Raw genomic sequence first — 26,977 nt, forward strand, 5'->3', positions numbered from 1 at the left:
GATAACAGCCCCTGTAAGGAGGGCGCTCCCCGCCCTGTGATGGGACCCCTGTCCAGAGGCTCAGAGCACTCCTGCCACCCCTCCTTTTTCTCCAGGAGACGCCCCCTCGGGCCCTCAGCCAGCCAGGTCCCCACGCCATCCCCACTGCTCACCAGCCCCCCTCTCTCGAGCCCCTCAGTGAGCAGAATCTCCTCGGTCCTCCTCCATCGTGAGGAAAGACACCTGCTCCGGGAGCCATGGGGCAATACGATTCCAGTTCCTACCTTCCCTGTGAGGCGGGCGCTCGAGCCTCGACTCCCGGCTCAGGGCCTCCCTCGCCAGGGGCCGGGACTGCCGCCAGCTCCCGGGCTGGGCCCAGGGGCCGATGTGTGTGGGTCTAGGGCCCCTGCCCTGTCCTGAGGTCAAGGCTCAAAAGGGGTCCAAAGACAGCCAGGGCGACAGTGGCAAAGACCTCCACGGCAAAGGCCTCTGTGCTGGGCATCACACGTGTCCCCCTGAATCTTCCAGGAGAACCTGCACCCCAGCAGGTGTTACCCCATTTTACACACGAAGCCACTGAGGCTCCGGGTTAAGTGGCTGCTCAAAGTCATACTGACTGTCAGTAAGGGGTTGTTCGAGCCCAAAGCCCTGCTCATTGTCCTACTAAGCCAAGCAGGTGAAGGGGGACTGGCGGGGTCTCCGGTCCCAGATTGGGACTCCAGGTCCTAAGGCCATCCCGCTGTGCTGGTGAGCAGTTCTAACGCGCGGCTCCGTGAAGGCTGAACAGCCAGAAGAGGCCCTCTCTGTGGAGCCCACATCCGAGTTACGGCCTCTGTCAGGTAAAACCTGCCAGGTGGAGGTGCCCCATCTGACATCTGGGTGCCAGCACCAACTCAGGCCCTCTCACCCCACTCCTGCATGGTACTATGTGGCAGGAACACTTCTGGAGCCATCTGCTGGGTCTGGGATCAGAAGCCAATCAACCTGGAAAGGGCTCAGGTGGTCTCCTTAGACCCTGCCCCCTGGAGCTGGGCCAGGGCAGGTCGGGTGGTCAGCATGGGGGGCCAGCATTGGGTGGGGCTGAACCGTCCACCTGAGGAAAGGTTAACTCACAGACTGAAGTGGCACGTCCTGGCATCTTGGGGGCAGCTAGCATTGGCAGAAGAAATAGAAGAGCTCAGCAGAAGGGAAGAAATGCAGCTGTATTTTCATTAAGGAATTTATTTCTCTTAAAAAAACAACAACAGTGGTTCGATCTAGATACAGCAGCACAGTGACATACTCGAGGGGACATACAAATGTTCAAGAGCAGCAGGAGAACAAAAGCCGTCTCTTCAGGAATGACCTCCAAAATGGAACTATTTTTATTCACCAATGTTAAAATTTCCCTGAAAAAAAAATTAGAAACCTTTGGATACTAGAAGGATTATTACTTTAACACTAATTATTTTAACAGCCATTAAGCTCTTCTAATTGAGAACATTTGCTTTTGATCTATTACAAAAAATGACTTAGTGATGGACCAGGGAAAGACATCTAGATTCTTCTTTTGGGGAGTGTCTTTCCCTCCTAAGGAGAGCTAGTGTTTCAAAGGTTTTAGCCACTGTCCACAGCACAAGCCTTTAAAGTTAGACCAGACGAGGTACCTACACCTGAGCAGGGTCTGACCCCTACACGTTGGAGCTTCAAAAGCTGGGCTGGTTGGTCCTAAAAGTGGGTACAGAAGGTGCCTAGGGGGACGAGGTGTCACCACCGTGGTCTGTTGTGATCAGAAAGCGAGCTCTCTGCCGTTCATGACTCACAGTTCTGCGCTTGGAAATGCACAAAGATTTCACACTCTTTCCATACAAAGGCTAAAAAGTTAGGAGGCCCTCCCTCAGAGTGCGGAGCTCGAGAACAGGAGACAACCAGAGGGGTTGTCCTTGGATACGCAAGCACACAGCAGCCCCAGAGGAGAGCTGGGTGTCACCCCGACTGGCGCTTCCTCTTCATCTCGGGGGACTTCTGGTGGTCCGCAAGGCCGCTGTTCCCTTTGGCAAGGCCTGGGCCACCAGGCTCAAGGAGGCTGCAGTGTTCCCTCTGTATTGAGGTCTGGGTCAGCAGTTCGCATGAGAAAGTTGGTGGGAAAACTTTGGGGGAAAGGACACGGGTGTAGAAGGATAAGGAGGCGCTTCCACGGAGGGCTGGGCTCCTTGACCCCGGCCTCTCGGAGGCCAGGCCCTCAGCATCACCAAGGATTGCTAGGTTCAAGGGCAGGCAGCCGCATCTCACTTGTGCTTTCAATGCCAAGGCCACGTCCACATACGTGTCCCCAGAACTCACTGCCATTTGCCCCCGTGGGCTGCCTGAGAAGCGTGCACACCCCCGGCCACACCGCTTGCTTCCGTGCAGCATGGCCTCCGAGACTGAGCACTCCCCTTTCTTAAGAGCAGTGCATTTCGGGAAACAAGCCCTCCTGGGGCGGCTCAGGACGGAGCAACCCTTGGCTACTGTGCAAGTCAGCCGCCCTCGCAAGCAGCCTCGTGGTTTAAAGAGTGATGTTCCCGGCCTAGAAAGATCAGAGGATGAGTTGATGTGGGAGGTGGTGCCATCCCCCGTGAAGGTGGGGCTGGGTCTTTGTGATCTTGTGGGTGAGTATCATGGGAGCCGCCCAGGGGGCTTGAGAAACACTCACAGGTCATGGTGATCATGGCAGAGATCACCCCTGTCCCACTGGGGACAGCGGCTTGGCTCCTGAAAAGGGGAAGCAGAGGTGCTTCTGTAAGACCCTGCGTCTCACCTCAAAGGCACGAAGTCAGAGAAGGTCCGGTGAGAAAAACGTGATGCTCGGAGGAAGAAAGTCTCTTCCGTGAAGAGCTCAAATGCAGTAAAAAGATTTAAATCCACTTGCTGCCCAAATATGCCTCCTCCCGGACAGGTAGATGGTGGGAAGGTTTTTTTTTTTTTTAGTTAAAAAATCTTTTTAAAAATGCAGCCATAGAAAACAAGCTGGAGTAGAGGTTGGCGGTGGGTCGGGTCGGGGGGTCCAGGGACAGGACCTGTGGTAACTGGGGACCCAGAGGGGAGGGGGCTGGCTTTCAGGCACTGTTCTAAATGAAGACGCCCCTTCTCTGTACAAAGCAATGGACCGAAAGGAAGAGGAGGATTGCAAAGGCCAGTGACTCTGACCCTGTGCACTTCGGGGCACTCAGGGGACAGGCGGCGAGGGTGAAGGAAGACTCCCGTTATTCTAAGAGCCACGCAAAGTTCTGTGCTTTAGCCTCCGTGCTCTCACAATGTAGAAACACACCGAGCAGATTTATGTTTTCTTTCTTGCTCCTTGAGGATTCTCTACCGCAAACGGGCAGTGCGTTGGCTTTAAGATGTAAAGAGACTGGCTGCTCCACACCAGTCCATGTGGAAAGGTTTGAGCTGCTGTGAATCGGGAAAAATGAATGACATTTCTGGACAGGAGGGTGGTGGCGTGGGCTACTGACTGTCCCAGGAAGATGACTGTCCTTCTTTTCGCTGAGAAGGGTCAGTGAGAGCTTGAGGATCTTAACATACTGGTCAAAGAGCTTTCCACTTCCTCAGCAAAAACTGAATACGGCTGTTTGTATTAATCTTGTACTCAGCTCAAGAAAGGTAACGGAAGCAGCCTCGGAGACAAGAGCTGGTCTTGAAGAAAATTATACTGCACATTAAAGGGATCTAAGGGAGGCCCAACTGTTTCTTTTCTTCTCTTTGCTTGTAAAATGACCTCAAAATGGTCAGTTTCAACGGTCAGGCCCCTGTCTAGCCTCAGGACCCAATGGCAAAGTTTGGGGAAGGAGCATGGAAATTGGGACGCAAGGCTGACACGCTGGCTTCTCTCTCCTCACTAAAAGCTCAGGCTCCAAAGTTGCCTGGTCACCTAGAGAAATAAGTTTGGGAGGATCCCATCAAAAGCCCCACCGATGGCCTAAGGCAGTGGTTCTCACACTCCAGGGTGCATCAGAATGACCTGGCGAGCTTTTTAAAGATGCAGATTCCTGGGCCCTACTCCCAGGGAATCCCATTCCGTAGGTTTGGGGTGGAGCCCAGAATCTGTATTTTAACAGGAGATGCTGCTGCAGGAAGTGCAGGGCCCACGCCGGGAGAAACCCTGGCAGCTGCCCGGTGGCTGAGGCCAGGTCTGACTGAGGGTGACCTGGCAGGCAGGGCAGCAGGGAATTCAACCGTTCACCCTGTCCCGGAGGGGAGGCAAAGACAGATTTGCTCCCTATCACCTTGTGAAGGCAGCAGGTGGGAGGCTGGCCACTCCCTGGGGTTGGACAGCCCTGCTCAAAGGGCCTGGGGGCTGCCTTTAGAGACCCTGGTCTGGCAAAGCCACCAAGTTCTCCTGGGGCTACTTGTGCCTGGAGCTTTGAGATGCCCGATGAGAGCTCGCCTCTGCTTCACCTCTCCCGGAAGGGACAGTGAGTTTTTCTTGAGCTTCTGTGGGTGGCCCGGCCTCTCCCATTTGCTTGGAGAGCCAACCTCATGCATCCATGCCACCTGAGCCAATGAATCTGCGGGGCCCCAGGAAGCTCTCAAGGCCCTATGACCCCATAAACACTCAAGGGACATGCCCAGAGATCCTGGGAGAGCCACCTTCTCCTCTACAAGCCCAAGACCTCCGCTCCCTGACGCTTCTATGGGCCGTAAGCGTTTGGGACTCTTGGGGTTCCATGACTACTCCTTATCGTTGCTATGCGTCTCTTAAAACTAGAATAAAACAGTCCCCACATGCAAGCCTCTTGAAAACATACTGGCTTTAGCAGTCAGAACCTACTCAGAAAGAAAGAGGCCTAGACACTCTTGTGCTGAGGACCCTCAGCTCCACGTACCGGCCGCCTTCCAGAAGGAAGAGGAGGCCGAGGCCAAAGCAACAGTGGCATCGTGTTCCCCCGAAGGAAAAGTGCACATCTTGACGGAGCCGGGCCCAGGCAACTCCACGGACCCCAATGGAAGACACCCTGGCTGGGGGTAAAGTCCCAGTGGGTCTTTGAGCATTTAATTCAGATTGTTACAAGCCAACAGAATGGTGATACCAATGCGAGGGAGGGAAAGGTTATAGAGATGGATACAATCAATCCTTTAAAGGTGAAATGGGAATCATTTTCTACATTTAATAAAAACATTTTCTCATTTGAGGCTCTGGAAGTCTTAAGTCACATTTTTTTTTTTTACACCCTTCCCCGCCCGCCACCCCTCTAAAATGTCTTAAAACACATGGCTTAACAGTGGCTGCACAGAAAATATACACCCTCAAAGTCTGACTTTCATTTAAATACAAATATACAAAATGTAAACTGAAACAATAGAGAAATTTACAAAACTTTTCTTTAAAAATAATAAAGACAAAATTCAGTTCTAGTTATGACGCTGTTAAAATACGTGCAAGTTGTATCCAACTGGATTTCTATTGCAATGTTCGACAGAGACACAGCCAATCCACCTTGGCTTGAGGGCCGCCTCCGAACACAGACCTGAGTGGAAATCTCTTTGAGGAACCTGGAGGCTCCCCATCTCGGGGCTGGACGGCCTCCTTCCCTGGCTCCTGGAGGGCTCCCCCGCCCGCCCGCCAGGGCGGAAGCTCCACCGGTCACAAGTCCGCTTCTAAGGAGAAGGGTCTAGGCTGGTCCCACCGTGGACTTCAGGCCAGAGCTGCAGCTAGCTGCTTCCGGTGGAGTTTGAACTGACATGGTTTGAATTTATGTGATGGTTAAAACTGGTCTTGGAACTGGGTGAACTCTTGGAATTGTTCTGATGCTGGGAGGGGGGTGAGCAGGGAGGAGAGAAAGAAGGAGAGAGAAGGTCAGTCATCGCAGAGTCGAGCCTGGGGGACCTTGCATCACAGGGGCCTCTGAATCTGAACTGGAGAGGAGCTCAGCTGACCAGCTCCCCGTCTTGCTTTCTGCTGCCTTCTGTTCTCCCCCTGCAGACCCAGGTCCAGAGGCCACCCCTTGGGGCAGAGGGCTTTACCTGATTAACAGACACCCAAGGCAGAGAGGAGGTGGTCCCTCCTATAATATCTATCTACATGGTTAGGCCTGCAGGCCCAGAGTTAGGCTGCCGGGTTCGAATCCTAAATCTGCCACTTCTTAGCTGAGTGACCTCGAGAAAGTGTCTGACTCCCTTGGTTGCCTGGCCTGTGATGTGGGTTAGGAGCCACTTCTGCGCAGGGCTGTTGGGAGAAGGAAACAAGGCTGTGTGTGCAAAGGGCTCTAGCAGGTGCCCGGCTTGGGAACCACGAGCTGCTCGCCCTCAGTATCCCTGGCACCCTCTTGGCACCCCCGTGGGCGCGGGCCCCTCACGTTGCAGAAGAGAGCCGGCGTGTCTGCTCCCCTGGTGGCAGTCGTGGTGCCAGGCACTGTGCTGAGGTCACCGTCCTCCACCTCACTCACCCTGGGCAGCCGGCATTTCCATCCTGATTTTTCAGGTGGGCAAACAGAGGCCTGGAGGTGGGGGGGGGGCGGTGCAATACGCTGCCACCCAACCGAGAAGGGTCAGGGCTGGATTTGAACCTGGGCCGTGAGCTTCCACAGCAAATGCTTGTCCCAGGATCCCGGGGCATCCTGGGGGGCTCGGCCACTTCGGGGATGGAGGTCATTTCTTTCTGGAACTTCAATTTTATTTGATGGAAGCATTCGAAAATTATATTTTTATAGTAGATGGATATGAGTATATTATGGAATAGGAGGTGAAACTCACATGAAGTTTTTAGATAAAACTGCAAACTCAGGCCTCAGTCTGCATTTTCTCTCAGTGTGCCTGATCCGTGCTGCCCGCCCTGTTATCCGGGATCCTCCGCAAGGGCTCACTGGCTGTGTGACCTTGAGCAAGTTCCTTAACGCCTCTCAGCCTCAGTTTCCTCATCTGTGAAATGGGCTAATGGGAGCACATCCTGGGCTCACACTTCACTAAGATGCCCCAAAGGAAGGAGGCAGTTTTGCTTGCTGATGCATCTTAAGTCCTCAGGTAACAGTCTAGCATGGAGTAGGTGCTCAATACATATTGGTGGAATGAATAGTTGGATGAAGGCCTGGGGTTTTGTGAAGATTAAATAAAAGACGCCTTCAAAAAGTGCCCAGCACAGCGCCTGGCCCACAGTGGAGTGCCTCGAACAGCCACCTCTTCCCTGTTATCTAAGCGGGAGGGAGCTGGGATGCCCGGGGCCTGGGTACAGACCTGCTGCTGCTCTCTTGGGGGGAGGAGGAAAGTAAGGAACCAGGGGCCTCCCAGGCCTCAGGATGGGGCCCTGCCTTCTTGAAGGGCCAGGCCAGGAGGCGGCGCTATTGTGGCCATCTTCTTGGTGGCAGGGATGAGGTTAGGGGTCTCTCACTCTAGAAAGCCTGCTGGGTCCTTCCTGGTACATTTCTCCCATGTGGCCCACACCAACCCTTGATCCAGGGACAGGCTCTGAGGGAAGAATACCTTTTCCTGAGGGACAAAGTCTCCTCTGGCTGCCAGCTGCAGGGCACAGCATCAAACTACGGGAGCCCCACCTCAGGAGCCATGAGGGTCTTCGGGGATCACCTCTCCAGCACCAGCTCCCCCTGTTCTTTGTCAAATCTTTACCTACATAACTTGCGTCGTCTTTACAATGGCTCTCAACCAGGGGCGTTTTGTCCCCAGGGCCATTAGGCAGCATCTGGAGACATTTTTGATTGACACACGGGAGTGGGTGCTACTGCCATCTACTGGGTGGAGGCTAGGATGCTGCTAAGCACCCTCGATGCGTAAGTCCCCGCGACAATGAACTAACCCAAAGCATCAACAGCGCCAAGTCTGAGGAACCCTGATGACCGGTTAACTTTGGGCTGGCCCTGCCCCTTCTGCTCTGGGGACCCCATCAGCCAGTGGGTCTCAAGGCACTTCAGACAGGCTGCCCGTCCCTTCCAGGCTGCTGCTGCCCCCAGTCTTCCCAGCCTGCAAGTTGGCCTCAGTTGTCTGCAAGGCTCAGATCTGGGGGTTCCCAGGGCTGAGGCCAGGACAGCAGGGTTGAGGTGGGAGTGAGGGTCTCACCTGACGCTTGAAGAGCCTCTGGAGCAGCCCTTTCTTTGGCGGTTCCGGAGGGTGGCTTCTGTTCAGGTCCGGTGAGAGGGTACCGTTAGGTCCAAACACATTCAGTTCCTTGAAGCACTCTGTTTCTATCATCTGGAGAAGCGGTCAAAACACGGGTGGTGTGAGGGGCTGCGCTGGTCATCCTGGGTGGATAGGAATCCCAGCAGCCCAGCCCTGGGCGACACTGTCCCGAGCCTGGTCCTGCCAGGCTCTCCGCCCGCCCTCCATCTCACAGGGCTGAGACCCAGGCAGCAAGGCCCGACCCCCGCCTCTCCCTGACGGCCTTGCAAGCCGCCCTCTCTGAGAAGCCAGTAGCCGGCCATGAGGGCAGCGGCAGGGAAGCGCTCATCTTCCAGCCACGGAACTCACCCCCCAGCTTCTCCTCTACCCCAGCGCTCTGGACCCTCCCCCTTCCAGGGCTGCAGGCCCACTGCCCCATCACTGCCATCTCACTCGAACCAGCTCGAACTTGCCCCACCTCCAGCCCCCTTGTGCCTCCCGCTGCTGCCCCATTTCTCTTGTTTCCCAGCCACGCTTCTCCAGAGAGGCATCGAGACAGGCCTCCTCTTCCCCGCCCAGCCAGCTCCCGACCCAGCACCACACCACGCCCCAGTCTGCCCACAGGGACGCCCACCCAGCTGTCCCTCTTCTGCCCTCGTTGCACCCTCCCCTCGGGGTGAAGCTGAGGGCCCCGCCGTGCTCACCTCGCTTTGCCAAGGGATGGGTACGGAGCCCGTGGAGAACTTGGAGTAGAAGTCGTCGTCTGTGTGGTCCAGGTTGACGCCCTTCACGGTGGAGAACTGCTCGATGTCCAGCACGTCCTTGCAGTACACGGCCCGGGGCTGGGAGGGCAGGGTGCTGGTCACCAGGAGCCCTGCCTGTGGCTCTGGCGGCCCCCAGCCAGGCCCAGAGGGTTTTGATGGGGAGCAGGGGGGTCTCCCAGGGCCACCCCCGCCCCGGGAACCCGGGCTGCCCTTCGCTCAGAGGGGCCAAGGGGCCCCCAGCTGGGGTGACGAGAGCTCAGGGCCCCTTCCTGCCATCACTGCCCCACACAGGATGCAACGGGGGTATGTCCCAGGAGGACCTCCCTGGCCCTTCTCGCATTGGAGGCCAGTCGGGGGTGGTAGGTCAGCACGCAGGCTCGGCAGCCACACAGACCTGGGCTGGGGTCCCAGCTGTAGTGCTTAGGTGCTTTGTTAAAGTTACGTATCCCCTGGAGGCCTCAGTTTCCTCACCTGCAAAATGGGGCAGTCAAGGCACCAGGCCATGGGGCTGTCGTCAGTGCTGCTATGGCCCCGGCACCGTAAACCACAGTGATCTCTTTTATCTCACTCATCCACCAAACAGGCTCTGGGGCTGCCGTGCAGGGACTCACAGAGACAAACCCGGGCCCTGCCCTCTGGGAGCTCGAGGTCAGTGCGGGAGGCCTCCCAGGGGCTCTGGGAGCCTGGGATTCTGGAGATGAGGACTTTATAGAGGTGATGATGCCAGGGTGGGTACGGAGAGACCCCCAGACCGGGCAACACCCTGCTACTGGAAGACAGGGGCCACCCCTTGCCCACAGGTCTCAGCCTCTGACCTGGGGCCCAGCACAGATGTTTAGTGAAGTCGAAGGTCATAAATCAATGCACAGGCTCAATCTAGGCTGGGGAGGCTACTTACATCTGGAATAAAGGGAGGGTCCAACATCCCGGCTTCTAAGCGCTTGAAATTCATGTTCCTGAAGAAGGGGTGTCTCTTGACCTCTGCTGCCCCTTCCTCCTGGCAGCCCAGCCTCTGCTTTGCATCTTTGGTGAGTAGCTGTGACAGGAGAGCCCCATGAGGACTTGTCTGGGGGGCCTTTCCTCCTGCCCAGAGGCCCGAGGGGCAGAGGGGCTTCAGAGAGCTTGTGGTCACCTCCCTTTCACACGAGTGTCCCTGAGCCCTCCCGAACGTCCCTCCTCTCTCCTCCACAGTGCCTGCGCCACCCCAGGTACCCAGCGGACACTGCCTGCTCAGGCCTCGATTCAGGGTGGCCTCCTGAGCCACAGTGTGCTTTGTGGTCCCATGTTCCCAGCATGCTCAGATGCCTGGAACCCCCAGGAGAGCAGGAATCCTGTCTGTTTCTCCAACGACTACACATCGCTGCCTGGTGAGTACCCAGCATGCACTAATGTTTGTTGAATTGGTGTTAACTCTTCTGTTCCAGGTAAGCTACAAAGGGCAAGGACTGGCCAGTAGGTTCTTTCATTCGTTTACTCAGTTCATAAGTACATTGTAGACTTGTACCCAGTAGGTGCCGAGAGAGGATGCTAAGGGTCTGGCCTCAGAAAAATCATGTTCAGAGGACCCATCAAGGCAATGCAGATATGACACCACGGTGGCAGAGGAACAAGAACTGGCTGCCAGCTGAGGCATCGGGAGGTGTCCTGGGGAAAGGGGGTCTGAGACAGGTTTTCAAAGGTGGGAGCAGGCATCGGAGGGACCTGTGGCATCAGGAGCAGGGCGGCAGGGACACTCACGGCGTGTCTGGGGAACACCTGTCCTTGAGTCTGAGTGAAGGATGAGGGAGATGGGTCAGGGGGAAGGGGACTGGTTGGGGAGAGTGATGGAGGGTCCTGAAGGCCAGGTCCAGAGGTAGGATTTTAATACAGATGTAGTGGGGAGACAAGGATGGTTGGGGTAGAGGAGTGTCCTCATCACAACCAAAAGGCAGGATGGTTAATAGGAGAGGAAGGGGCTGCAGGAGCAGAGACAGCTGGACGGGAGGAAGGTGTGAATGAAAGAGAGGAAGGGGGGAAGGTGAGGGGCAGGCCTCGGCTGAAGATGGGGCAGGGCCGCCACGTGACCGCAGGGCATCAGTCCCTCCCCGCAGTCCCAGTGTCCCTGGCTGTGCTTCTCTCTCGTCCCCGCCTCACTGAGCACTGCACCATGTACACAGCTGGAATCTACTAAGTGTCCGCTTTGAGACTAAGATCAAAGTGGGTGGTCTGCACCTTGGAGGGAGTCCAGCCCTTTCTTTTACCAACACCCTGGCGCCCTCTGCATGTGCTCATTTAACACACATTTACGGCTGCCCTGAGAGCCAGCAGGCAGGGGGCCTCCTGGGGCCCAGAGTCTGGAGGGGAGGCTTGCTGGGACTGCCCCCCCCAAAACTGAGGAATGAAAGGTGGCAGTGGGGCAAGCACCAGGTCACAGCCTTGAAGGGACTAAGCCATGACATAGCCACTCACAATGTCACCCTGTGGTCCACCAACCACCCAAGAGTGTTTTGCCCAGTGGGCTGGCGGCTCGGAGCCCCAGCTGCTCTTCTCCTGGGGCTTTGCTCTGCTCTGCGTAATCCCAAGAGGCTGCAGAGCCCAAAGCCTGCAGGGGCTGGCCAGACAGATGGCACAAATGAGAGCAATAAGGTGAGGGGTGGGCGGGGTGGGCTGTGCCAGGCTGCCCGTCAGCTCCTGCCAGGCAGGGATGCTGGCCAGTGTCCAGGGCTTCTGCTTTTTTTCGAGAAGCCAGAAAATCCGGGTTTTTATGTGAATTTGCCCCATTTAAAAATCTTGGCAATTAACCCACCATTCACCTCTCTCTAAGACACTGTGCAGGCTGAAATAAACACCCACCTACATGCTGCCTGTCTGCAACCTGGGCATCAGGTAAAGAATTTACACATGTAATATCAGTATAAACCAGGAGAAGTGAGAGGGAGAGACGGTGTGAGCTGAGGTGGATGGGGCAGGCAGAGAGGGCTTCCTGGAGGAGGAAGACTAGAGATGGGCTGGAAGGACCGGTGAGACTGAGAGGGCTACAGGGCCAGTGGGGAAGAACCAGTGCTGGGACTCAGTAGGGGCCTGAGAAAGGTGGGGGCTGAGGTCTGGGCCTAGGGACGACTGGACCCAGGGGACAAGGCAATGAGATGCATGCATTTCTGGACACCAGGGGCAGTGGAGAGGGCCTTGTGGCTGCCAAGATGGAACGAGGAATAGAATCTGGGGGCCAGGGACCAGCTTCCTTGCTGTTTGTAGAGAGACCTTCCTCGGCAGGTGGCGCTGGAGCTGCCCCGGGGCCTCCATGGTCTCCTTACAGTCAGGCCCTGCTGTGTCCTGAGCTGGTGTCCCTCGGTGGTGACAGCCTGGCTGCCAGACCAGATGGGCTGTGGTTAAGGGCACAGAAGAAGCCCAAGACCAGAATTCCAAGACCCCAGGGTAAGGAGGCAGAGGAAGGCCAGAGACCTCCAAAGGTTCTTCTAGCTGAGAAAGACAGGGGACCTTGGTTTGACACCTACGGACCCAGGTCTGCCTGGAGCCCCAGGCTCAGATGCCACCTTTCCTTCAGTGGCCACCAGGGGACAGCAGAGGAACAGCAGTGCCCCCGGTCCTGGGGCCCCAAACCCGGGCGCCAAAGCCGATGACTGTGGGCAGGGAGGGGGCGCTCTGTGCCTCTCTGTCCTCTCAGCACATCCCATGTTGCTGCTGGGCGTTTCCCAAGACCTGCTTCTCTGAATTCCCTGACCTGGGACATTTGGTGATGCTCTGACCTCCTTCTTCCCTTGTCCAGTTAGGTCCCTCTGGACAGATACCTGACTGTGACACAACCAAGTATTCTTGGCACCTCCCCAGCCCCCGGTTTTCAAACATCCCTAGGACCCCACATTTCCATGTACCTGCCTTTTGCTGCCTTGCTCCTCTTGTTCCCCGACCCCAGCTCTGGCTGCCGTGACTACCTGTTTTCTTGGAGGTCTCCCAGCTGCAGGCTGGCCCAGGCATGTGGTCCGGGCGTGTGTTTGCTTGTGTATACACCACACCTCCCTCACTGTCTCTCACACATGCCAATGGCAGATCTACGGTTCCTCTTCCTTTGGAAGTGGTCAGATGGCAGCTCTAGCCCAAATCCTTCTTCCCATGTCTCTGTGACGTCAGACCGAGGCTGGTAAGAGGAAGCGGTCAGGCAGCAGGCGGACGGCTCCAGGAGCGTGGCCTTCTGGGGGTGGGAACTATGCCAGATGGTTTCTGGGCCCCTAGCAGTGCAGCCTCAGGTTTTCTAGAGGCAGAAACTCTGCTACTTTTCATCAGCTCTCCGGGCCTGCCCTTCTCTGCACTCTAGCCTGGTTTACGCTCATGATTCAGATCCTGAGGGCCAGCCGGCCTGTCCGCTGCTCCAGGTGCAGCGTGCTCCAGGGAGAGGAAGGGGATCTGTGGATCCCCAGTGCCCAGAGCCAAGCGCTCAGGCCCCTCCTGTCCCCGAGGGGCTGGAATAAGAGGGCAGCTGCCTGCGGTGGAGGTGCTAGCACAGCTGGGCTAGCACCAGAGGGAGGAGGGCCCTGGGGGGCACAGGTGGGCCTTGGGAGCCTAAGAGCCAAGCAGGAAAGGAAGCGGGCCCACCTGGGCCGAGAGGAAGGGCCGCGGTCCAGGGGCGGACTCTCTCCAGCTCCACTTTTTTTTTTTTAAGATTTTTTTTTTGATGTGGACCATTTTTGAAGTCTTCATTGAATTTGTTACAACATTGTTTCTGTTTCATGTTTTGGTTTTCTGGCCGTGAGGCATGTGGGATCCTAGCTCCCCGACCAGGGATCGAACCCGCAACCCCTGCATGGGAAGGCAAAGTCTTAACCACTGGACCACCAGGGAAGTCCCCCAGCTCCACTTTTGATGGCTCCTGTCACTCCTTCCTCTATCTGGCTTCCAGCCCCCCAGTCTGGCCCCGCCCACCCAGCCTGTCTAAAGGTCATTCCCCGAGTGCGCCCCGCCTGTGGCCGGGTCAAGTTCACTATCCATGGATGCTGTCACGCAGGCCCCCAGCAAGTGTGACCAACATTCCATATAGTGGGTGGAAAACTCGAGTATAAGATGTTCGAAGACTGAAACTATCACCACCCACCACCTGCAGCCCCTGGCCTCAAGCCAGCACCCAGGGGTCCAGAGCTGGAGAGAGCAGGAGGCCCAAGGTCAAGGGTAGGGGCTGCCTGGATCCCTCTGTGTCTTGGGGACGAGCCAGGATCATCCCCTTTCTCCCCCATGCTGGCTTCCCCCACAGAGCTGGACGTGAGGGTGTCTCCCATTGCTCACCACAGCCCCCCTCCCTTATCACAGAGCCGCCCTGCTCCACCCCAGGCTCCCTCCTGGAAGCCTTCACCGCCCACCCCCGTCCACAGCCTGCTCCTCCAGCCTGGTGGCTGCATCGCCCACACCCTAGCGGGCCCCGACCCTGTCCCCTTCAGCCCGTTTGCTGTTCTCAGCTAAGGGCCGGGAGGGGAGCCAGCACTGGACACCAGCCCCGGGGCAGCGTCTGGCTCGCTGGGAGCTCACCATTTTGCAGATGGACTTGGCCTCCTCGGAGAACTTGTGCGAATATACCTCCTCGGTCTCCAGGACCCGGCGGTCCACCTCCTCCCTCTTCACCTTCTCCTTGCGGCCGCGGAAGGGCGACTGGCCCTCGATCATCTCGTAGATGAGGCAGCCCAGACCCCAGTAGTCGGGGCTCAGGCCGTACCTCTGGTTGTTCAGGACCTCTGGAGCTGGGGGCAGAGCAGGGAAGCGAGGAGAGGTGAGAGACAGCTGGTGGCAGGTCAGAGCCCGGGCAGACGGGGCCAGGACTGTGACGTCAACGGGGCCTCAGGGCGTCCTGCAGCCAGGAGTGATGGTGCTGCTCACAGAAGGCCTGGAGCTTGATGGCTGAGACCTCTTCCCTCTGCCGACTCTGGCCCACCAACTGCTGTAAATACCACCTCTTCCTGGGAGCCTGCCCTGGTTGCTCTTTGCTGTGCTCCCAGGACTCTGACTGTGGCTTCAGAAGCCTGACCACAGTGGATGGAAACAACCTGTTCCCTTGATGTCTCCCCCACTAGACTGTGAGCCACCTTATTCCCTGCTGTGCCCAGTAACAGGTACGACGCCTGACACACAGTAGGTGCTGCACACATATTCGTTTCAATGAATGGTGTGTCCACCCAAAGTAAAATGATTTTAAATTTAGCTGGAATTCAAATAGCTTCTCTAACATTTTGATAAAATGAATTATAGATTCACCATAGAAATGCAAAAAAGATAGTTTCAGGTCATCAGGCAGGCCACATACATCCAGGGAGGCAAATGCATCCACACATGTGCTGGTATGTGCTGTGCAGACACCCTGTGCAAGAGGAGAAGGCGCAGATGCACAGGCAGACACACACAAAGGTGCACAGATGGATCTATCTATCCACCACCCATCTATCATGCATCCACCCATTTATCTATCCACCCATCCATCCATCTATCCACCCATGTATTAATCCATCCATCCATCATCCATCCATCTGTCACCTATCTATCTATTTATCTATCTATCTATCATCGGTCCATTCATCCCTCAGCATTCACATGGGTATACATACCCCCAACATACACACAGACACACACCCCAGAGGTCCTCCAATGTCGTGCAACCTGAAAAGGACCCTCGAGCACTAGAGACCAAGTCTAGAACCCTAAGCATGTGTTGCTGGCACAAGCCCCGTCGAGGAAAACAAGGTCCCCACCCCCCAGAGCTTTCAGGAGTCCTCTGCCTCCTGGTGTGAGTGGGCTTGTGAGTGTGAGGTGTGCAGAAGGAAGCCCAGGGAATATCCCTTATCGGAAGGAGCATTCCAGGGGTCAGTGTAGCTCTGGGGCTCTTCCCCGTAGCTCCCGGGATGATGGTCTCAGAGAAGGCTCAAGGAATGCAGCGCAGGGAGCCCGAGGCTGGTCTCTCCTTAGAATGGTACTTTGTGACACAGTAGGTGATGTGCTCCTCTCCTTTCTGGGCCCTTCCTAATGATCTCCCCCCTCTCGAGGTCACCCTGAAAGGCTGTCTGCCAACTCAGCAGACCCCTACTCCACCCACCCCCAGGCAGCGCTGTTTGTCAGCTCTGCCATTGACCTTGGGAGGGGCTTGCCCTTGAGATATAGCTGGGGCTAGGAGTGGGAGCTGCAGAGCTCAGTGAAGTCAAGTCGCACCCTGGGGCCCCAAGGCTCCCCCAACCCTGGCGAAGACCTCCCATCTCCCAGCATGACTACTTCTTCTAGTTGCACAAAGAGGCCAGTGGCTCTGAGGGTGGGGCTTGGTGAGAAGCCGCGCCTACACTTACCCATGTAGCCGACAGTGCCCACCCGGCCGCGGATCAGGTCTCCCTCCGGGATCTTCACGGCCAGGCCCAGGTCCGAGATCCTAATGTGGCCTGAGGGAGGACAACAGAGTCAATAGGTCCCTGGGATGGTCATGTGGACATCTGGTCTACCCTGGGCAGGGCCCCAGACTTGCCATGGGCCCCGGGCATTTCATCTGTCCTAGAAAGAGTGGTACCCAACCTGCCATGGCAGGGTGACTGCAGACCCTTGGGAGAGTCCAGGTGTCAGAGGACAGGGGTAAAGTATTACTTTTTAGGAGAAAAACTTAACAATGAAAAGGATGCCTGGATTTGGGTGGACGATGGCAGACCTGCCTCATAAAATGCCCTAATGGGCTTCTTGGAAGGCTGATGTCACAAAATTGAAAATGCCTTGGCCTGATTCTGGGATTGCTTCATGGGAAAATGTAAGATTCTCCTGACATTTTGCAACAATTTGCTTAAGGGGAAAAATCATAAAGCAATTTGGGAAGCAACTCCCTATTCTGCCTTGTTGGTCTTTGGGGGTTGTTTTCTCCCTTTGGAGACACTGCCACCCAGGCTTAGCAGAGACTGGGAGGAGGCATTGGAGCTCCTGGACCAGGACTGACCCCCAAAGGCAGAGACGACGTGGTGCTGAGAGCTCGCCTCAGTGCTGTCTCTCCTAGCAGCCCACTGGCAGGGTTGTGGCCTCATCTGACCCTGCAGGGAGGAACACTGCCCTCCTTCCCAGCCTGGACCTCAGCAAGGCCCAACGCCAGAGACCCTGCTAGGCTGCAGCTGAGTGGATTCCCCTGGCTCAGTGGCCCCTGACAAAGGCAGGAACGGTGGGGGGCGGGGGTGAGAGCACACAGATTCCAGCCATTGGGCGACAAATCAGTGGTGGGCACAGTCCTGGGACCAGCAGGGAACAAGAACCCCTCCGGGCACTGGGCGCATCCAGAGAGGGGCAGTGGGCCCTGAGCCCTCTGCCTGCGCCGCCACACGACAGTATCACAATCAAACCTCTTCTCTTGGTCACGAACGACCTCCCTCCTTCCCTCCCTCTCTCTCTCCTGTCAGCCTGGGGCTGCCTGATGTCTGGGGCATGCTGGCAGGGAGACCTGGTTTCTGGTCTCAACTCCCCACTGATATTGCTGGGTGAGTGACCTTGGCAGGTTGACTCCTCTGAGTCTCAATCTTATCATCTGTAAAATGGGCACAGGGGTGCCAGCCCTGTCCCCTCTGTAGAGATGAGAAGATCTAGTTAGATAGAAGATGTGACAACCCCTTCCCAGGCATGAGTGGCTAAACAGTCATGAGGGGCTACTGTGGTGGCTCCTGTTATCCGTGCGTGTGTGCACAAACACATAAACACACAAGAAAATAACAATGGTGATAGACAAGTAATAACGCCTAACACATTTATAGCTGGCTATAGTTGACAAAACAACTTCTCCTCAAGCTATCTTGTCAGAACCTCACCACCACCCTCCACCATCTGAAGCAGGCAGGGCAGGACCCACTGTTTCTATTTCACAAACAAGGAAGATGAGGTGCAGGGAAGTTGTGTGAGAGTTAAGTACTGGCCCAGAGTCTCTGGAATTCTCGACTCCTCATTCACCGCTCTCTCTCTCGCGTGCGTGCTCTCTCTCTCTCCCTGTCCTCCCTCTCAGCTGAGCCACACTGCTTCTTTGCCGGGTAGGAGCTTTGTCCATGCCCTCTGCCCTCCTGTGGACCCCGGGTCAGTGTCTCTGAGTCTCTGCTGGGGGGCCCGCTGCTCCCTTTGGGTTGCGACGCTCACCTCAGCTGCAGAGCAGGAGAGGGATCCCCAGGCCGATGCCTGACTTACCGTAATCGTCTAACAGGATATTTTCAGGTTTCAAGTCTCTGAAAGGGAAAGATCACCAGCATGTGAGTGTGGCTGTTCTGGGAGGCAAGGGCACACCAGCATCTGGGTGGACCCCCTTGGGCCAACCCGGCCTGAGTGTTTCCTTCCTGACTCTGGGCTCAGGAGGTCTGGTCTCTCCCTGGGTCAAGACAATCTTGTGCTAACTTCTCTCCCTCCAGTAATTTAAAACAAATGCTGCTTTTTGCCATAGGTGCCTTCCTGACCCTGGAGAGTGACTGAAAAGGAAGTTAGGCAAAGGTTAGTCCTGGCACCTGTCCACACACTGATGGCCCCAGGGCTAGGAATACTTCTGGCTGGAGTGGTGACCGACTCCTCCAGGGCTGAGAAGACCCTGAGGTCTCAGGATGCCTTGAAGGCAGAGCAGGGTCTGGGAATGAAAGAAGAGAAGTTACTGAGGACAAAGAACCAGCTGCAGAATTGGGGCAGAGAATTGTAAGGGAGAGAATGGTAACCTCCAGGGCAAAGACCCCCTTTGGGAGAGGGCCCCCAGGAGCCCGGCACATCTCCCAACTCCAGCTGAGCCACAGCCTGGGAGAAAGCACAGCCAGAAGGCACGGCTGTAGATGCAGCCACCTCCTTCTGTCCCTAACGTCTCTCTTCTCTTTGATGAAATGATCATGCTCATGAGAAAGGGAACCTCTCCACTCCCACTGGGGGGGGAGGCAGCAGAAGTGTCTCGTTTTATTTTATTAGTTAATGTATTAATTAATTAAGTTTTGGCTGAGTTGGGTCTTCGCTGCTGCTCGCAGGCTTTCTCTAGTTGTGGCGAGCGGGGGCCACTCTTCGTTGCGGTGCGCGGGCTTCTCATTGCAATGGCTTCTCTTGTTGCGGAGCACAGGCTCTAGGTGCACAGGCTTCAGTAGTTGTGGCACGTGGGCTCAGTAGTTGTGGCTCGCGGGCTCTAGAGCGCAGGCTCAGTAGTTGTGGCGCACGGGCTTAGTTGCTCTGCGGCATGTGGGATCTTCCCGGACCAGGGCTCGAACCCGTGTCCCCTGCATTGGCAGGCGGATTCTTAACCACTGCGCCACCAGGGAAGCCCTGGTTTTATTAATAAAAGGTTTTCTCCACGAGTTAAAGAATAACAGGATAGTGTGTGCAACTCAGTTAAGCCATCGGGCAGACGATACATGGCTTCTAGATTGAGGATTCGGTTCTCACCAACTGGCTTTGTTCATCAAACGGAGGGCAGCTCTCCTCATGGGGAGCAGTTCCTGTGCCCAAATCCAGTGGTGTAGCCTCACAAAGTGATAACTGGTGTTTGCATGTAGTTATTTATTACAACATACTTTTGTTGCTGTTGTTAACTTGCATGCTTTTGGTGTGTTAACCATTCCAAATAGGGGCAGGAGTCATCACTGCAATTAATCAGCCACCACTGACCACCGGGTTGGAAAGACAGCTGGCTAGTGGGCACAAACCCACACCCCTAGAGAGGCTCTGGCAAGTGGTCGGGGCCGGGGAGGCACCATGGCTCTCTTCCTCCATAGAGGAAGGGCTAGAATTTGGAGGGATGCCTTTTTTCTTTTTTTAAGAGAAAAGCAATCAAGTGGAGGATTCTTTTTTCAACCCTCAGGGAAAATTTTCGGACTCTCTTCTCACTTGAATGAAAACAAAACAAAAGCATAAATTGGGAGATGGTGTGGGGGGAAGGGCATGTCATCAAGACCATTCCTCTTGCTTTCAAAACCTTCTCAGGCTCCCAAGATAATCTCCGACAAAAGCCCCATGGCAAAGGTCTTCAAACTGGGGTGTGTGTCCCCAGCGGCTTGGGGGGGGGTCCCCCACGTGCTGGTGGCTTCGGTTGACAGAAGAAGAGCAGGTTCCTCCCCACTCCTAAATGTGACTATGGTGACTGGCTCCAGAGTCCCAATTAGAGGTGGGATCTAGTAATCATAATTACACGGTCAACTCAACGGAAGAAATTATTTTAACACTTAGAGCCTTATGGTCAAAGGAAATTTTAAAAAAATCTTATATACATCCACTTATTTCAGAGTGGAATGCTAATCGATAACTTTTATGCAAAAAAATATTACATTATAATAACTATTCTATCGGGGTGGAGGGGAGTAGAGAAGAAAATGATAGAAAACTCCTCACCATTAAGGAGTTTTCATGCATTTTTTTAGCTGCATGATGGTGGAAATCAATTTGCTACAGCAATTAGATTCCACTGGATACCTTTAGAAATGTGATGTCACTTTAGTTCTATTTCAAAATATCAATATTAGCCACTCTTTTAACATATGATGGACAATTTCAGATGTCTACTTAAAATGTATGAGGGCACACAGATTTTCAAAATTCTGTGAGGAGGCCTGTGAGAAGAGTCTGAAGGTCACTGCTCACAGAATCTGGACACCTGGTCCTAAAACGCTGGACGGTGTGGGAGGGAACGGGGTCCATTCTGATGCCTGCTGCGGTGGTGATCCTACTAAAGTCTTCCTGGAGTTTGCTCCGGATCAGGCCAGCAGGCTCCACTGAGCTTCGCAGGCGCTGGTTGGGAAGGGAACAGTGGCCCGACCTCATCACCTCTGAGGGAACACTTGGCCTCCCTCCCTTCCTCGGTTCCTGGGTGGGAGCCTGTCTGACTCAAGGGCAGTGCCCGGGCCTCGACTCCCAGGGTGGGGATGAGCGTCCAGTCCAGGGCATGGAAGGGTCAGCCTCACCTGCTCAGACTCAGACGAGGGGACCGGGGTTGGGGGGCGCTGGGAGGGCAGCCCGCTCACCTGTAGACGATGTCCTCACGGTGGAGGTCTTCCAGGCCGCACAGGATCTCTGCCGCATAGAACAGGGCACGTTCCTCCTCGAAGCCAGGGTTCCCCATGTTGTAGATGTGGAACTTCAGGTCCCCCCCGTTCATGATTGTCAGGACCAAGCACAGCGCATCCTTGGTCTCGTAGGCGTAGGCCAGGTTGACCTGGGAGCACAAGACAGCCCTGCGGTGGGGTTCCGGGGACCCCCTGACCATGTCTGCTCCTCCTCCCGGGCCCTGAAGCTGGGCGGGAGGGCTAGGGTGCGGGAGCTGCAGCAGCTTCACGCCACCCCCTGCGCCCTGACAGCCTCCTGGTGCCCCTGCCGCTGCCCCTCTATCAGATTCGGTGGCTCTAGGTGAGGAGGCAAAGCCAGAAGGGGCAGGCCAGCACCTTTCAGGGGTCCCGACAGGACGGTGTCTGCGTTTTTATGTCACAAAAGCATGTATGTGCATCAGGTGATTAAAACTTCTGCCCCCTTTGGGTATCACCTTGTAAAGCCAGGCCCACTCTGGGGAATGACAGCGGCACCACGTGGATGGCGTGGCCCGCCCTCACGCACAGCTGGTGGGAGTGAAACTGGGGGACGTGCACACACCCTCTGACACAGCAATTCCTCCACCAGGAATCCATCCCACGCACACCCTCACAGAAATATGCCAAAGGGATGCTGAAGGATGGACACGGTGGCCTTATTTGTTGTGGAGGCTCCAAAACCAGAAACAACTTCTATCATTGTTGTGACTGGCTGCACAGGTCGTGGCCTAGCTCTTCCCTGTGCATCTGGGGAATGGTGCACAGCTTTAGAAAAGAGGTGCAGCTGTTGGTCTGGTTGTAGAAAAAGCTCTACAATTTAAGGGAAAAACATTGCAGCCTAAGATTTGTAGTAAGATCCCGTTGGCTAAAAGTAATAAAATCTGTACATGAATCAAACACGTCTGGAATGGTTACTCAAAGAGGGAGGCTTTTATGTTTACTTTGCGTCCATCTGTGCTGTTTGACTTTTTACTGGAGCATATATTATTTTTTATAATAACAAGTGGCAGTGACACTGAGAGCTGGCCGAATACCCACGTCCTCCTCCACATTTCCCAGCCTCCCCTGCGGTTGGCTGGTCCCTGGCCATGACTGGTTCTGGCCGAGGACTGTGGGTGGAAGTGAGGGGTGTCACTGCAGCCGAGGCAGTGCCGAGCCCCCAGCATTCACTCTCCACACTCCCGGGGAGGGAGGCGTGCGTGGCTGGAAGATGAAGGAAGGTGGCCTGATCTGATGGGATTTTGGGTGAGAAACAGGACAGCCTTTGCCATTTTCAGCTACTTCAAGTTGGGGTTGATTTGTTACCGCAGCAAAGTCTAGCCTGGATGGAGTAACACACGAATATAAACCAGATGGGCCTCTCTAGGATCCTGACACTTCGGTCTCCTGTGATGAAACCAGCCTACAGAGGTCTGTGGAAACAAAGCTCCTTGGCTGGGCCCCGCGTGGGCCTCTTTTGTCCATGGAGGCGTCCAGAGAAGCCTGGTCTCACGCCCAGAGGGGAGCCAGGCTAGCTCGGTGACCAATGTCAGCCCCAACTGACCCCCAGGTGCCTCGTGATGGAGGGAGTGTCGGGCTCCTTTCTGAAGCCCACTCCCCTCACTGCATCCCATGCCCTGGGGGATGAGGACCTGTCACACTTAAGGGACAGAAGTCCCAGTCACCAGGAGGGGGCCTGTCCCTGGGGCCCTGACACTCACCACAAACTGACTGTTGACCTTCTCTAGGATCTGCTTCTCATTCAGTGCCATGGACTCCCCTTTCCTCTTTTTGATCCTCTTCTTCTCCAAGCGCTTGCAGGCATACATTTTACCCGTGGCCCGAACCTGGCAGGCACAGACCTGAGGGGCAAGAAAGAAGCCAAGGGCACACGGCACGTGAAACAAGGCCAGTGTGAAGCTCCCTCAAGGCCAGGATGCTGTGTCTCCGGGGCTTGGATGATGCCTGGCCGTGGACCCACTGCTCCCAGGGCCCTGCCCTTGAGATCTGGCTTTGGTGGCACCTTAGGCAAATCCTAGCCCTTGGAGGTGCAGAATCAGCCATTTACACCAATGTTTAGATGGCTGGCCGAGGCCAGTTCCTCTCTCAGGGGCAACTAGATTTTCCCTGTCCCAAGCTTCCAGCCAGATGCAGCCATTGATAACTGGGGACTTTCAAGCACCAGCTGCTGGTAGGAGAGGCTTGTTTCAGGGGGAGTGATGGGAGACCCCTGCGAACCCTGACTGTATAATTCAGAGGAATGGAAACCAGGGCATTTGGGTCTGGTCTTAGTTCTGCCCCTATTCAGCTGTGTGACCTTGCCTGGGTCACCTAACCATTGTGAACTTCAGCTTTCCTCATCTCTAAAATGGGAATAACAAGGCTTGGGAAGATCAGATTAAGTACAACGGTGCATACTAACAGCATGGTGTGGCCAGGATGCTTAAGCCCCTCACGCCCTCGCTTCTCCCTCCAAACACAATCAAGAGTGCCCATTTCTCCTCTCCAGACTTGACTCCTGCCTGAGGCTGGCTCCAAGAGCACCTCCAGCTCACCTGCCCTGCCACAGACACCCTCCTTCCCCACCTCAGACACAGCAGACCTTCCCAAGGCCCTGGCCTCACCCTCCTTCTCCATCGGGGGCGCATGACCAAGCCATTCGCTCGGAAGCCATGCTTAGAACACTTCAGGCCAAGCCAGAAGGGACAGAAAAGGTGACAAGAGTCCAGAAACTTTTCATGAATACGTGGATGTTCACTTACCTCCCCAAAGCCCCCTTTTCCTAGTACTCGGTACTGCCTGAAAGTGTTTTTGGTTACCGGTTGCCTGGAAAAAAGCAAAAATCCAACATGGGGCTTGTAGTATTAAGATGCAGAATCCAGAAGAAATAGACAAGGGCAGCATTGAAAAGAGCCAGTGCCAGGCGCAAACCACCAGACCAGGCCCCGGGGAACCCCTGGAACCATCGCTGCAGATGGGACCCTCGAGGACTTGCTCTGGGGCTGGGTGTTCAAATCCCAGGCTGCCGCCCTCAGGCCTGCACTGGGAGGGAAGAACAGGAGGCCCGAAAAATGTGAGCGGAGGCTGTTTCACCACACTTTCCCTGTGGTTCCCCTCTCTCTCCCAAATGCAAATCATGCGGCTAAACTCAGGAGGAAGCTGTGTCCTCGGTGCAGGGAGAGGGGAGGGGGCCAGGAGCCACAGAGGCTTGGTGTCCCACGGAGGCCACAAAGGAAACCGCAGCCCTCCCTCCCACACCTGCCAGCAGGACGGCAGGCCGGCAGGCGGCTGCACCTCCCGTCCCGGGGCGCCGGAGCTATTCCTTCCTGCAGACTCGCCCCAGGAAGACCCGGCCTCCTGGGGCCAGAGACTGCTGGTCCCCAGGTCCAGTCTGGTTACTCTCTCACGGCGGTTCCCAGGCTTCCCGCCACCGAGGGCACTGTGTTATATGTAACCCCAGAAACCCAGAACACGAGAAGATCCTGTCTGCCAAAAGCCGTATTTATGACTAATCTTTTTGTGTCTCCCGACTCCCCATTTTAATTAGCCAAAGCCATTTTAAAAAAAATATTTATTTATTTATTTTTGGCTGCGTTGGGTCTTCACTGCTGCGCACGGGCTTTCCCTAGTTGCGGCGAGCGGGGGGCTACTCTTCGTTGCGGTGCGCGGGCTTCTCTTGTTGCAGAGCACGGGCTCTAGGCGCGTGGACTTCAGTAGTTGTGGCACGCGGGCTCAGTACTTGTGGCTCGCGGGCTCTAGATCGCAGGCTCAGTAGTTGTGGCGTATGGGCTTAGTTGCTCCGCGGCATGTGGGATCTTTCCCGACCAGGGCTCGAACCCGTGTCCCCTGCATTGGCAGGCGGATTCTCAACCACTGCACCACCAGGGAAGTCCCACCAAAGCCATTTATAATGTCTAATGAGACAAGCCTCTGATCAGGAGCCAAGGATGGGACTTGTGGAGTAAATAAATAAATGGCCATTTAGTTGCAGCAAAGGACTCCACCTTGCAGATAGCTTGTGCTTTTTCATCGCTGGCCTGTTTGGCTAAGGAAAATCAGGTTTTCCCCCTCTTCTTTCTGGCTTTAGTGAGGTATAATTACAAAGAGTGTACAACTTGATGTTTTGATATATGTATACGTTGTGAAATGAATACCCAATCAAGCTAATTAACATTCTGCCACCTCACAAAATTAACATTCCCCACCCATCCCTTTTTTCCGTCCTTTCTTCCTTCCTTCCTTTCTTCCAAGAACACTTAAGATCTACCCACTTAGCAAATTTTAAGTAAGTAATACAGTACCGTTAACTACTGTCCCCATGTTGTACAGGAGATCCCCAGAACTTTTTCACCTTGCATAACTGAAACCTTGTGCCCTGGACCAACCTCTCCCATTTCTCCAAGCCCTCCGCACCCCTGACAGCCACCACTCTACTCTCTACTTCTATGAGTCTGCATATGTTAGATCCCACATGTAAGTGAGGTCATGCAGTACTCATTTTTTGTGTCTGGCTTATTTCACTTTAGCACAACGACCTCCAGGTCCATCCATGTTGTCATAAATGGCAGGACTTCCTTCTTCTTTTTTAGGCTGAGTAATGGTCCATTTATAAACATTAAATATTTTACTCCTGCATTCATTGCAGAATTATTCACAATAGCCAAGACATGGAAACAACCTAAATGTCCATCAGTTGATTCATGGATAAGAACAAGCAGCTTTTACGACGTTAAAATTGGTTCTTGGCTCTCTAGGACTATTTTTGAGCATCCCCCAACCCCACCCCAAGAGTCTTAACCAGGGCGGGGATTGGTGTGAGACTGAATTGGGCCAAAGAACTGGGTCAGCTCGAGAAAGAGCAGTGAGCCTCTGGTCACCCAGCAGCTGTTGAATGACTCTTCTGTGGAAACTCTTCTCGCTGCTGGGTCCTGAAGAGGATTTGGGTTTCACCGGAAATCACAGCTTCGGCACCACGCTGTTCTCTTAGGACAGCCCTGAAACCTCCGGAGCGCTCCCTGGCACGCCTGTCTCGAATTCATGTGCTGTGACTCACTCTCTCTTCTCCGGTGTTTCTTTAGGAAGCGGGGCCCAGGCTGCCCCTGGGCAGGACTCCCCCTTGCTCTGCATCTTACACATGAGTGGCCGGCCTAGAGCAAACCTGCCATGCGCCTGCATCCGCCATGTGGCCCTGGGAAGCGTTTCTTCCAGCTGCCCTCGAAACCACATGAAGGCGTCCAGGCCTAACAGTTTACGATACATGGAGAACAAACAGTCGGTCGACATTACCGCAGAGCTCCTCTGCTGGGGGAAATGAGTGTAATACAATTTCCGAGGAATTTCTTGGTTAACCTTGGGAGGGAAAAGAAACCCCTTTAATATTTCAACAGTACAGCACCAACAGGCCATGATCTTTTTAGCAAGAAAAAAAAGGGAGGTGGGGGGGGAAGGCAGGGTGCTGTCAGTCATTTAGGGCATTTCTAGGCCAGGGTCCTGCCCTGCTGGCTTCAACAGCTTAACGCCCTCAAAAGGGCATAACTCCTTTGAAGTCAGCACACAGATTTTAAAAGTCCATTTCTCCATCTCATGTGTTTGGTACTGACAAAGTGAAAGCCAGTGGCCACGGTTAAAGACTTCCATTGGAACAGGAGTGCTGGGTGGACCAAGAGTGAAGGACTTGAGTGAAGGACCTGGGCTTCAGGTTCCACCCTTGACAGGCCATTGCTGTGTGACCCAGGGCCAACCCATCCACCTCTCTGAGCCTTGCATCTTCAGTGAAATGGTATATGCATCTGAAGGCTTTTTGTAAGCTGCTGAATGTCAGATGTCATTATTAGAACTCTTGGGATAAAGGACACAGCCCCTTCTGGGGGTCTCTATGGTAACAATCCCCATTGCTCGAAGCAGCTTATACATAGACTCATGTAATCCTCACATCAGCCTCAGGAGGTGAGACTATTACTGTCCTCATTCTGCAGATGAGAACGCTTAGGCTTTGAGAGGTGAAATGAGATGCCCAAGGTCACGGCTGGTAAGTAGTTGGGTTGGAAGTGGAGTCCAGGAAGCCTACTGCAGAGCCCACTTTCAGTGTCCTGACTCTGCCACCCCAGGAAGGTGGGGTTGTGTTACACAGCCCAGGGCTCCAGAGTGGCAGGTGGGGCAAGATGAATACCTACCCACCAG

At 55.0% G+C, this 26,977-nt stretch overlaps 1 protein-coding gene across 3 annotated transcripts in view; it reads right to left on the minus strand.

Annotated features, from left to right (window-relative positions):
* Positions 1-1,231: 1,231 nt before the first annotated feature.
* GRK5 (G protein-coupled receptor kinase 5) overlaps positions 1,232-26,977 on the minus strand; it is a 220,076-nt gene continuing 194,330 nt past the window's right edge. For all 3 annotated transcript variants that reach the window (XM_061189634.1, XM_061189544.1, XM_061189717.1), the window contains 10 exons: positions 23,560-23,623; positions 22,519-22,659; positions 20,759-20,949; positions 17,970-18,007; positions 16,121-16,210; positions 14,325-14,533; positions 9,709-9,846; positions 8,751-8,888; positions 8,008-8,139; positions 1,232-5,751 (listed from right to left, as the gene is read on the minus strand). In XM_061189634.1, the coding sequence (XP_061045617.1) occupies positions 5,653-5,751; positions 8,008-8,139; positions 8,751-8,888; positions 9,709-9,846; positions 14,325-14,533; positions 16,121-16,210; positions 17,970-18,007; positions 20,759-20,949; positions 22,519-22,659; positions 23,560-23,623 (1,240 nt within the window). In that variant the 3' untranslated portion in view covers positions 1,232-5,652. The remainder of the gene's footprint in view (positions 5,752-8,007; positions 8,140-8,750; positions 8,889-9,708; positions 9,847-14,324; positions 14,534-16,120; positions 16,211-17,969; positions 18,008-20,758; positions 20,950-22,518; positions 22,660-23,559; positions 23,624-26,977) is intronic.

This window comes from Eubalaena glacialis, chromosome 1, assembly GCF_028564815.1.
Source record: "Eubalaena glacialis isolate mEubGla1 chromosome 1, mEubGla1.1.hap2.+ XY, whole genome shotgun sequence".
Lineage (NCBI taxonomy): Eukaryota > Metazoa > Chordata > Mammalia > Artiodactyla > Balaenidae > Eubalaena > Eubalaena glacialis.